Source organism: Bacillus rossius, chromosome 2 (genome assembly GCF_032445375.1).
Source record: "Bacillus rossius redtenbacheri isolate Brsri chromosome 2, Brsri_v3, whole genome shotgun sequence".
Lineage (NCBI taxonomy): Eukaryota > Metazoa > Arthropoda > Insecta > Phasmatodea > Bacillidae > Bacillus > Bacillus rossius.
This window is the reverse complement of record NC_086331.1, coordinates 126,826,064-126,839,306: the sequence shown is the minus strand read 5'-3', so window position 1 is coordinate 126,839,306 and position 13,243 is coordinate 126,826,064. Positions and strand designations below refer to the sequence as shown.

Genomic DNA, 13,243 nt, shown 5'->3' with positions numbered 1-13,243 from the left:
CACAGATGACGTGGCCTGATTGCTAGCGAGTGTTAGGCTGCTGGCGCGCAGGCACAGGCTGGCGAGGCTGAAGTTAGACCGGTGCTGACAGCTCAGAGAGTGAGAGTCAGTCACAACACAAAAACAACACGCCTCACCACTTGCCAGTCTACACAGATGATGGGGCCTGATTGCTAGCGAGTGTTAGGCTGCTAGTGCGCAGGCTGAAACTGGCGAGGCTGAAGTTAGACCGGTGCTGACAGCTCAGAGAGTGAGCGTCAGTCACAACACAAAAACAACACGCCTCACCACTTGCCAGTCTACACAGATGATGGGGCCTGATTGCTAGCGAGTGTTAGGCTGCTAGTGCGCAGGCTGAAACTGGCGAGGCTGAAGTTAGACCGGTGCTGACAGCTCAGAGAGTGAGAGTCAGTCACAACACAAAAACAACACGCCTCACCACCTGCCAGTCTACACAGATGACGTGGCCTGATTGCTAGCGAGTGTTAGGCTGCTAGTGCGCAGGCTGAGACTGGCGAGGCTGAAGTTAGACCGGTGCTGACAGCTCAGAGAGTGAGAGTCAGTCACAACACAAAAACAACACGCCTCACCACTTGCCAGTCTACACAGATGATGGGGCCTGATTGCTAGCGAGTGTTAGGCTGCTAGTGCGCAGGCTGAAACTGGCGAGGCTGAAGTTAGACCGGTGCTGACAGCTCAGAGAGTGAGAGTCAGTCACAACACAAAAACAACACGCCTCACCACTTGCCAGTCTACACAGATGACGTGGCCTGATTGCTAGCGAGTGTTAGGCTGCTAGTGCGCAGGCTGAAACTGGCGAGGCTGAAGTTAGACCGGTGCTGACAGCTCAGAGAGTGAGAGTCAGTCACAACACAAAAACAACACGCCTCACCACCTGCCAGTCTACACAGATGACGTGGCCTGATTGCTAGCGAGTGTTAGGCTGCTGGCGCGCAGGCTGAGACTGGCGAGGCTGAAGTTAGACCGGTGCTGACAGCTCAGAGAGTGAGAGTCAGTCACAACACAAAAACAACACGCCTCACCACTTGCCAGTCTACACAGATGATGGGGCCTGATTGCTAGCGAGTGTTAGGCTGCTAGTGCGCAGGCTGAAACTGGCGAGGCTGAAGTTAGACCGGTGCTGACAGCTCAGAGAGTGAGAGTCAGTCACAACACAAAAACAACACGCCTCACCACCTGCCAGTCTACACAGATGACGTGGCCTGATTGCTAGCGAGTGTTAGGCTGCTGGCGCGCAGGCTGAGACTGGCGAGGCTGAAGTTAGACCGGTGCTGACAGCTCAGAGAGTGAGAGTCAGTCACAACACAAAAACAACACGCCTCACCACTTGCCAGTCTACACAGCTGATGGGGCCTGATTGCTAGCGAGTGTTAGGCTGCTAGTGCGCAGGCTGAAACTGGCGAGGCTGAAGTTAGACCGGTGCTGACAGCTCAGAGAGTGAGAGTCAGTCACAACACAAAAACAACACGCCTCACCACTTGCCAGTCTACACAGATGACGTGGCCTGATTGCTAGCGAGTGTTAGGCTGCTAGTGCGCAGGCTGAAACTGGCGAGGCTGAAGTTAGACCGGTGCTGACAGCTCAGAGAGTGAGAGTCAGTCACAACACAAAAACAACACGCCTCACCACTTGCCAGTCTACACAGATGATGGGGCCTGATTGCTAGCGAGTGTTAGGCTGCTAGTGCGCAGGCTGAAACTGGCGAGGCTGAAGTTAGACCGGTGCTGACAGCTCAGAGAGTGAGAGTCAGTCACAACACAAAAACAACACGCCTCACCACTTGCCAGTCTACACAGATGATGGGGCCTGATTGCTAGCGAGTGTTAGGCTGCTAGTGCGCAGGCTGAAACTGGCGAGGCTGAAGTTAGACCGGTGCTGACAGCTCAGAGAGTGAGAGTCAGTCACAACACAAAAACAACACGCCTCACCACTTGCCAGTCTACACAGATGATGGGGCCTGATTGCTAGCGAGTGTTAGGCTGCTGGCGCGCAGGCTGAAACTGGCGAGGCTGAAGTTAGACCGGTGCTGACAGCTCAGAGAGTGAGAGTCAGTCACAACACAAAAACAACACGCCTCACCACCTGCCAGTATACACATATGACGTGGCCTGATTGCTAGCGAGTGTTAGGCTGCTGGCGCGCAGGCTCAGGCTGGCGAGGCTGAAGTTAGACCGGTGCTGACAGCTTAGAGAGTGAGAGTCAGTCACAACACAAAAACAACACGCCTCACCACCTGCCAGTCTACACAGATGACGTGGCCTGATTGCTAGCGAGTGTTAGGCTGCTAGTGCGCAGGCTGAAACTGGCGAGGCTGAAGTTAGACCGGTGCTGACAGCTCAGAGAGTGAGAGTCAGTCACAACACAAAAACAACACGCCTCACCACCTGCCAGTCTACACAGATGATGGGGCCTGATTGCTAGCGAGTGTTAGGCTGCTGGCGCGCAGGCTGAGACTGGCGAGGCTGAAGTTAGACCGGTGCTGACAGCTCAGAGAGTGAGAGTCAGTCACAACACAAAAACAACACGCCTCACCACCTGCCAGTCTACACAGATGACGTGGCCTGATTGCTAGCGAGTGTTAGGCTGCTGGCGCGCAGGCACAGGCTGGCGAGGCTGAAGTTAGACCGGTGCTGACAACTCAGAGAGTGAGAGTCAGTCACAACACAATAACAACACGCCTCACCACCTGCCAGTCTACACAGATGACGTGGCCTGATTGCTAGCGAGTGTTAGGCTGCTGGCGCGCAGGCTGAGACTGGCGAGGCTGAAGTTAGACCGGTGCTGACAGCTCAGAGAGTGAGAGTCAGTCACAACACAAAAACAACACGCCTCACCACCTGCCAGTCTATACAGATGACGTGGCCTGATTGCTAGCGAGTGTTAGGCTGCTGGCGCGCAGGCACAGGCTGGCGAGGCTGAAGTTAGACCGGTGCTGACAGCTCAGAGAGTGAGAGTCAGTCACAACACAAAAACAACACGCCTCACCACCTGCCTGTCTACACAGATGATGGGGCCTGATTGCTAGCGAGTGTTAGGCTGCTGGCGCGCAGGCTGAGACTGGCGAGGCTGAAGTTAGACCGGTGCTGACAGCTCAGAGAGTGAGAGTCAGTCACAACACAAAAACAACACGCCTCACCACCTGCCAGTATACACATATGACGTGGCCTGATTGCTAGCGAGTGTTAGGCTGCTGGCGCGCAGGCTCAGGCTGGCGAGGCTGAAGTTAGACCGGTGCTGACAGCTTAGAGAGTGAGAGTCAGTCACAACACAAAAACAACACGCCTCACCACCTGCCAGTCTACACAGATGACGTGGCCTGATTGCTAGCGAGTGTTAGGCTGCTAGTGCGCAGGCTGAAACTGGCGAGGCTGAAGTTAGACCGGTGCTGACAGCTCAGAGAGTGAGAGTCAGTCACAACACAAAAACAACACGCCTCACCACCTGCCTGTCTACACAGATGATGGGGCCTGATTGCTAGCGAGTGTTAGGCTGCTGGCGCGCAGGCTGAGACTGGCGAGGCTGAAGTTAGACCGGTGCTGACAGCTCAGAGAGTGAGAGTCAGTCACAACACAAAAACATCACGCCTCACCACCTGCCAGTATACACATATGACGTGGCCTGATTGCTAGCGAGTGTTAGGCTGCTGGCGCGCAGGCTCAGGCTGGCGAGGCTGAATGCTGACAGCTTAGAGAGTGAGAGTCAGTCACAACACAAAAACAACACGCCTCACCACCTGCCAGTCTACACAGATGACGTGGCCTGATTGCTAGCGAGTGTTAGGCTGCTAGTGCGCAGGCTGAAACTGGCGAGGCTGAAGTTAGACCGGTGCTGACAGCTCAGAGAGTGAGAGTCAGTCACAACACAAAAACAACACGCCTCACCACCTGCCAGTCTACACAGATGATGGGGCCTGATTGCTAGCGAGTGTTAGGCTGCTGGCGCGCAGGCTGAGACTGGCGAGGCTGAAGTTAGACCGGTGCTGACAGCTCAGAGAGTGAGAGTCAGTCACAACACAAAAACAACACGCCTCACCACCTGCCAGTCTACACAGATGACGTGGCCTGATTGCTAGCGAGTGTTAGGCTGCTGGCGCGCAGGCACAGGCTGGCGAGGCTGAAGTTAGACCGGTGCTGACAGCTCAGAGAGTGAGAGTCAGTCACAACACAATAACAACACGCCTCACCACCTGCCAGTCTACACAGATGACGTGGCCTGATTGCTAGCGAGTGTTAGGCTGCTGGCGCGCAGGCTGAGACTGGCGAGGCTGAAGTTAGACCGGTGCTGACAGCTCAGAGAGTGAGAGTCAGTCACAACACAAAAACAACACGCCTCACCACCTGCCAGTCTACACAGATGACGTGGCCTGATTGCTAGCGAGTGTTAGGCTGCTGGCGCGCAGGCACAGGCTGGCGAGGCTGAAGTTAGACCGGTGCTGACAGCTCAGAGAGTGAGAGTCAGTCACAACACAAAAACAACACGCCTCACCACCTGCCAGTCTACACAGATGATGGGGCCTGATTGCTAGCGAGTGTTAGGCTGCTGGCGCGCAGGCTGAGACTGGCGAGGCTGAAGTTAGACCGGTGCTGACAGCTCAGAGAGTGAGAGTCAGTCACAACACAAAAACAACACGCCTCACCACCTGCCAGTCTACACAGATGACGTGGCCTGATTGCTAGCGAGTGTTAGGTTGCTGGCGCGCAGGCTCAGGCTGGCGAGGCTGAAGTTAGACCGGTGCTGATAGCTCAGAGAGTGAGAGTCATCACAGTATAGATACAGGCGCGAGCTTATAGAGCGGTGGCAGTCTGGGCATAAGCGTTTCTTTTTCTTGTCTCGTCTCTTGATGATTTCATGTGCACACCTGTAACAAATAAAAGGCCTTCAATTAGAATACTCATATTATTGCCTTTGAAGACTCAGAAAAACTTTATTTATAGTACGCTTACTTTACACTATTATTGACTATGGTGAGATTATTTATGAAAATGGTCTGTTTTTACTTGTATTTTACTGACAAATCTTTCCTGTTATGATAGCATACAAATAGTGACTAGGTTAACAACAGAAAATCTACTTCTTAACAATTCACACACAATTATTCGTGCGTTACCTGGTACAAGCGATTGTGAGTGCACTTAGAACTGCTGTGAGCATGAAAATAAAGTGGACTACAAATTTATATTAAAATAAGAGGATTGGTAATCAACCTTGGACACCTTTATTTTGAAAAATCGTGAGCTCTGTTGGCTGGCAAAACTTTCATTAGTGAGTATAATGCAGCATTAGGCTTTCAGATTACGTATTTTTTAAATAATATTTTATTGATTAGTTTTATTGGGTAAAATAATGCCACAGTTTTCATGCCCATAAAATAATCGGGGTGGCTTGCAAAGATAACTTTACCTTATATTACAATTTAAAAAGTGGCTCATATCACTCTATTGCCTGGGATTCAAACCCAGAACCCCTCGCAGCGAAGTTGGCACTTCAGTCAACTTCGCCATGGAGGTCGGCTGAATCAGGGGTGTAGCCCAGACCCATGCTGTCGGATCGCATTTATGTTAAACATGGCGTCTGACCACGACGAACGTACCATCATTCCTGAACAACAACAGCAATTATGATCAGTTCACCTCTACAGTTTCTTCGTCATTACGTTTTGGCTTCGATGTGCTGAATTCACGCTTAATTGAAGGCGTCACTATGACAATTCGTTTATAAATATTTATGAATTATTTTTTTTTGTATTATTCCCATCGCATACTCAGGCCGACATAAAGTAACTTTACCATAAAAATGGATTTTTAACTGACTCATACTCTTTAAATTGACATTACTGAATAATCAATAATTGTAATCTTATTAGTAGAGACCTGCAAAATTCGCGGATTCATTCGGTGAAAGGCTTGGATTCAAACACATATACCTCTTAGATAATTTTGCTAATAGCTAGAGACCTGCAAAATTCGCGGTTTCGATGGCCTTCAGGATAGACTGCACATACCCCTGTACACTCGGGCAAATAACGCAAGTTCATTGGCTGCCGACTTTTAAGTCGTCTCAGCTGGTTTGTCTGTGATTCGATCCTTCTTTGGTTGAAGGTTTATAACTGGTTGAGATTCGTCCAGATGAACAGTAAGCCAATAGCAAATTTATCTAAGAGGTATATGTGTTTGAATTCTAGCCTATCACCGAATGAATCCGCGAATTTTGCATGTCTCTACTAATGGCTTACTGTTCATCTGGACGAATCTCAACCAGTTATAAACCCTCAACCAAAGAAGGATCGAATCACAGACAAACCAGCTGAGACGACTTACAAGTCGGCAGCCAATGAACTTGCGTTCTTTGCCCGAGTGTACCGGGGTAAGTGCAGTCTATCCTGAAGGCCATCGAAACCGCGAATTTTGCAGGTCTCTACTTATTAGGGTTTGAGTTTTATTTGTAAGTGAGTAATAATTTTGTTTATTAATGTTTGTTTAGAAAATAGACACGTGTCTGTGTGTGTGTGTACTGTTGCCAAAGAAGTGTCACCTGCAGCACATGCACTGAGTTGCACCGAGTGCAACGAGTGCACCGAGTGCACCGAGTGCAGTGCGCCCACCTGGCGTGCAGGATGTGCGCGCAGGGCAGCGCCTCCAGGCTGTCAGCATCCACGCCGAAGGGCAGGCTGCAGGCGCCGCACTGCAACTCCAGCTCCTCCTCAAGGCACTGGGCCAGCCGCTCGTGCAGCGCCTGGTGCTCCTCGTCGCGCAGGCTGCGGTAGATGTGGCCCAGTCGCCGCCTGATGGTGCGCACCAGCAGCTGCGCGCACACGCCGCCCGTCACCCCCTCACCGGCCCCAGCGTCGTCACCCCCTCTCCAGTCCCAGCGTCGTCACCCAATCGCCAGCCCCAGCGTCGTCACCCCCTCACCAGCCCCAGCGTCGTCACCATCTCGCCAACCCCAGCGTCGTCACCCCCTCTCCAACCCCAGCGTCGTCACCCCCTCACCAGCCCCAGCGTCGTCACCATCTCGCCAACCCCAGCGTCGTCACCCCCTCTCCAGCCCCATCGTCGTCACCACCTCACCAGCCCCACCGTCGTCACCATCTCGCCAACCCCAGCGTCATCACCACCTCACCAACCCCAGCATCATTACCCCCTCACTAACCCCAGCGTCGTCACCCCCTCACCAACCCCAGAGTTTTCACCACCTCACCAACTCCAGCGTCGTCACCACCTCTCCAACCCCAGCGTCGTCACCACCTCACCAACTCCATCGTCGTCACCGCCTCACCAACCCCAGCGTCGTCACCACCACTTTGCCAACCGCAACGTCGTCACCACCACTTTGCCAACCGCAACGTCGTCACCGCCTCAGCAACCCTATTTTCGTCACAGCCTCACCAACCCCATCGTCGTCACCACCTCACCAACCCTCTCATTCAAGTGTTCCGCGTCCTCTGCCGATCATGTGCTAGCAAAGCAGTCTTGTAGACGTCTGGAGTGTAACACATTCTAGAAAACTGCATCTTACTATGAAGAAAGCAAAAAAAAGGGGGGGGGGGGGTTGTGGCCGTGTCCATGACACGTACCTGAATACGTGTCCGTAACAGGTAATATCTTCTATACAGAATATAAAATATTTTATTTTAATACCATATATATGCATTGAAACTATTTTACACTAATGTTTTATGTATGAAATCGACATATTTTGACGAGAGCTGACGATTGAAATCCAAACGAACGTCGTAGGTTCTCCGAGTCAAAAGTTATACTAAATGGGAATCTCGAAACGAAGCAAAAAGACCTCAAAATGGCGGCTCTTCCCCCTCCACCACGAGCGATGCGTCACAGTCCTCACTTAGCGTAACGAATTCTTTGATCTTTTAGCTATCCAGTGGTGTAATGAAATTTTGGATGGAGATGATAGATATGTAGCTGCAACATCAAACTGCATCCCCTAATTTGGTTATCATTCGTTTTTTGAATTGCCTTCCACTATGGAAGCAATTTTAAAGACGTATTCACGTCAAAAAATAATAATAATAATCTGAGACAAAGTTTACTTGCTAGTATGAAATTTCAAGAAGTTAGTACAGCAGTCCAGGCCATGACGAATATTCCCGGCGAATGCTAGGTACAGTAGATAAATCCCATAATGGAAGTTCGGCCCGAATGCACATTCAGACTCGCCGCAACCTCGCCCTGAACTCGCACACTGGCTCCCGCGTCTAGAAGTATCGTAAGAGATGCGGATAGTGGGGCAGAATGCGCCGCGTGATTAGACCACCCGCCTCACAGCGGCGTCGTGAGGGAGAGGGAGACACAGGCGCTGGCCCTGTATCTCTCTTCACTGGAGGCTAACTTCTTCGACGAAGGCATCGAGAAGCTTGTGTTACGATATACAGGTAGTTTCACTTGCTGTTTACAAACAGCAACACTTTCATATTTTTATCTTTCAAGAAGTGCATTTGAATTTTACACCAAACGATGACGTTTGAATCTAAAGAATATTTTTTTTAAATTTTTATTTAATTTGTGAGATTTTTAATTATTCGTTTACTTTCCTAATTTTGAATAATGAACTTCGCAAATTAAGTAACTATTCAACTAAACGCTGAAAATCAATTTTGATTACGTGAGTATTTCGTTTCATTAAAGATTATTGAATAAGACGATTCACGCGCAATGTAGTTTTTCAAGAGCTTCTTCATTAAAAACAATTTTTTTGTCAAATACGATTTTATAATTATATATATATAAGAAATAAATTTCATTTACACAATATTAAAATTAATTGGAAATTTAATAAATATTTCGTGTATATTAAATTGTTATATTCATCATTTTCCAACGGGTGCCATACAATAACCTAGTTTTTACATAAACCTTATTTTAACATTCACTTCACAATCATGCTGTTGGTCCAGTGGAAGGCATACCTGACGAGGGTGCTCATGGTCCGATTCCGATCCACCGCACAGCAGTTTTTTTATGATAGTTAATACAGCTACACTAGCTACACTAGGCTACACGTATTTGTGCTGTAAGGGTCACTTGCATCGCCTGACAACAAACAATCGAATCAAAATTCCTGTCGTGATGTCATATGACATGTACAGTGACAGCTGATGATCGCTGAAGACGAAATTGATGAGAGGTGGAGAAGGGGGGGGGGGTTAGAAGGTTGTACTATAATTTATGTCTGGTACTCATAATGCATATGATAATTTTTTACTTGATCCCAGTCAGCATTCCACAATTCTGGTACGGCATACCAATTTATCAGTTATACTATACGAACGAGTTCAGATTCAAACGCTCCCTACTAATTGATCTGTCGTTGCATATTGCCATATTGAAATATATATTTTAAGTAATTGGTTTCCATCAAGTTTGAGGCATTTCTTCTCATAATCTAACATACAAACACACCATATATATAAGGCAATAACAATAAATATTTTTGTGTTTCTGTATGCAGTAATGGATTAAAATTCCTTACCAGATCAGATGAAATTAAGCATGAATTGGAATAATAATAATAAAAAAATACAAGTAAAACGAAAATGATATAAAATACACTCTCAAACACTCACATCAACACAGCAGGTAAAAATAATTATTTCGTATATGATTATACAACCCAGTAAAATAATTTCCAACAGGCGTTAGCTGTGTAATTATTTTTAAACATGTGTACATATCCGATATACACTTCACAGTTTTTTCCAATCTGATTGAAGAATTATTGTCATATATAATGCAACTTTAAATCTCTTGATACTTTTCCGACAGACTCGTTTATTCAATGGTTATGTGCTTAGAGGCTACATAATAGTGACTCACCAATAGATAAAAGTGGTGGCAAGTTAAATTAAGGTGTGATAGATTTATTGGCTTATATTGTATGGCTAGGTGCTACTTTATCACCAAATTTTCACCTCAAGACTTAATGCCTACTTTTGATGGGCTGCAAACTGAAATTTGAAATGTATGTATATAAAACGATCTCTATAATGTGAGAATTTTATTAAGAATATAAAATTGACGATAGTTGGTTTAATCATAATCGTATTTAATTGGTCAGGGCATAAAAGTTCTTCAATCTTGAAGTCGTTAGAGATGACGGTTAAGGCAAGGGAAATGAAAAAGTGATGCAATGCATTAAGTGATGAAAACTGGACTACACGGAGAAATGCGACTGGTTTATAGTGCGTTGAACATTTTCCCCAATTGAGAAATATAAATGCATTTCTGAAAATGATAGTATCTTCAATTGGACGTTCTGGTTAAAATGAGTTGCCGCAATACTTTATCGCAACCAGTTTTGAATTATGCTGCCTTTCCGAGAAAATAATCGATAAAGAAAAAAATCAAATGTGAGTGCGCATACTGAAATAATAGAATACCTTAGTTGTGTTTACATAAATAATATTATTAGTAGGTACATTATTACTTTTGACGTGATAACTTCTTATAAATCGATGAACGCCGGCTGCACGCACGAAAAATTGTCACGTTCCGCCTGAGCCGAGCGTGCAAGAACCGGCCAACCACCGTGCGGGAAAATCTTCTATAATATAAAACAGGTTAAGGCGGGCTTTTTAACTAATTGTTCGTGATTATATTTAAACAAATTAGTTAAATTAAATTTGAAAAACTGTAAATAATATTTGAAAATTAAAAAGTATGCAATTTTTCATCAATGTTTTCTTATGACGTTATCACGTAAAATTATCGTCCGTAAACTGACTTTACAGACAACCCCCTTTTTCATGTTGTAACGAGTGTCATATCCGTTTCGTTTATTTGGTTGTAGTTTTGCGTGCTGAGTTAACAGTGTGCATCTTGTTAGCCTGGAGATATGCCAACAGCCTCATCTTGTTAGCCTGGAGATATGCCAACAGCCTCATCTTGTTAGCCTGGAGATATGCCAACAGCCTCATCTTGTTAGCCTGGAGATATGCCAACAGCCTCATCTTGTTAGCCTGGAGATATGCCAACAGCTTCTCTCGAACGAGACGCGGGTTGCCAACATTCAAGCCGTTCATTTGGTCAGCTTGTGACACACTCTTAGAACTTAGTAAATTTACTGACTTTTCAAGGAAGAATTAACCTCAAATAAACGAAGAGTTCTTTGTAATTTCAGACGGCTGGACGTTCGTGGAAACTACGAAGTATTTTGACTTCCGAGTTCTGTTTTAGGGTAAAAAAAATTGATTGTCTGTAAAGTCGGTTTTTCGGACGATAGTTTAACGTGACAACGTCATAACAAAACATTGATGAAATGATTGCATACTTTTATGAATAAAATTGAATCATATTTATTGAATTATCACTATTTTGTGTGGATACAAAGAAGGAGTGAAATGAAATCTACAATTTAATTGATAAATTTACTTTTATTTGCACTCATTAATTCAAATATGTTTATTACTTTATCGAACAGATTATTTTAACTATAACTTTTATACATGTTTGCTATTTAACTTCTTCCAATCTGTGTTATTCTGTTAAGGATAGGACGATGATAGGAAAAGTAGGAAACGAATGGGAGTGTTTCAAGTTTAATGTGCCTCGAAAAAGTCAAATAGATGTTCCAATCGAGTGGAAGAGAGATAGATGCGGCGCAAGCGTACAATGAGCGTAACGGGACAATGTGCGTAACGGAACACTTTTTCGTGCGTGCAGCCGGCGTTTATCGATTTATTAGACGTTGCCACGTCAAAAACACATGTAGAAGAAATAAGAGTGTTTTTTGCCGGACTGTTTACAAGTTTTTGAACGTTTGGCCAATATACCAAAAGCATTTTGGTGGATTGGTGTCCAAAGTCAATAAACTTAGTACCCGTAAATTTACGAAGATAATGATACATTCGCGAAGATCCCTGGATAATTTGTGACCCACGTTCTTAGTGAATTCGAGGTGGAAATTTGAAACCGTGCAGAAAGCTAGGGCGTGGCAACCCTCTACAGTATTTCTAGCGGACGACCAATCAGCAGCAGGAAAATACAAGAAGGGTTCTGATCGCGCAACAATGTGTTCTAATAACACTATCACTGTATTATTTCAAAGTAACTACTGTTTTGCAATACCACGATACAGTCGCTGAAGATATTGCTTTTTTTATTTCCCTTGCCTTAACCGTCATCTCTAATGACTTCAACATTGAAGAACTTTTATGCCCTGACCAATTAAATACGATTATGATTAAACCAAATATCGTCAATTTTATGTTCTTAATAAAATTCTCACATTATAGAGATCATTTTATATACATACATTTCAAATTGCATTCTGCAGCCCATCAAAAGTAGGCATTAAGTCTTGAGGTGAAAATTTGGTGATAAAGTAGCACCTAGCCATACTATATAAGCCAATCAATCAATCACACCTTAATTTAACTAGCCACCACTTTTATCTATTGGTGAGTCACTATTATGTAGACCATGTGAAATGTTGATCAATTATCATTTATAAATGTTTGATTGATTCACTCGGGATCACACATTTTGCAAATAAAGAGGAAGACAATCCCTATTTCTTTAAATAAAGAGGTACGTTGGCAGTAATAACTTAAACCATCAAACGCGTAACATCTTGAAAGTAAACGAAATTTGGAATAATAATGATAAATTCTCTTAAATTTTGGTTTTGGTGTATATTAAAAGTTTCAGCATCGCTTTCAAAGGGGTTTGTCTGGTCGAATTGTCTGATTGGTAGAGACCAGAAAAATTCGCGGGTTCAATGACCTTCAGGATGGACTCCAATATCCTCTGCACACTCGGGCAAATGCCAACTGTTCATTGGCTGTTGACTTGTGAGTCGTCTCGACTGGGTGGCCTGTGATTCGACACTTCTATGAGTGAGGGTCTCTAATTGGCCCTCAGTCCTCCAGTTTAACAGTGAACCAATGAGAGAAACAGCACTAAGGTATAATTATTTTAATTTTAGCATATCATGAAATGAACGCGCGAATTTTTCAGGTCTCTACTGATTGGGTGTCGCGTCACTCAGAGTCTTCAGTGACGGAATCTCGCAGGTTGTGCGGGCTGCGAGTCACTGGGACACGTAGCTAACTCAGTGTGCGTGAAATGATGCCATGCCGCGGTGTTGGAATCGAACCCACGACCCTAGTTCCACGAGAGCGACCAATCAGCGATCGTGACCACGGAAGAACGCACTCTGAAAGGTGCAGTGCCTTGCTACTATTCCAAATAGGCTAAATCATTGT

The 13,243-nt window shown here is 45.6% G+C and overlaps 1 protein-coding gene across 1 annotated transcript in view; it reads right to left on the bottom strand.

Annotated features, from left to right (window-relative positions):
- Window positions 1–4,668: 4,668 nt before the first annotated feature.
- LOC134528823 (43 kDa receptor-associated protein of the synapse homolog) overlaps window positions 4,669–13,243 on the bottom strand; it is a 54,629-nt gene continuing 46,054 nt past the window's right edge. The window contains exons 8-9 of the mRNA XM_063362489.1: window positions 6,623–6,822; window positions 4,669–4,879 (exon numbers count right to left, since the gene is read on the bottom strand). Of these exons, the coding sequence (XP_063218559.1) occupies window positions 4,669–4,879; window positions 6,623–6,822 (411 nt within the window). The remainder of the gene's footprint in view (window positions 4,880–6,622; window positions 6,823–13,243) is intronic.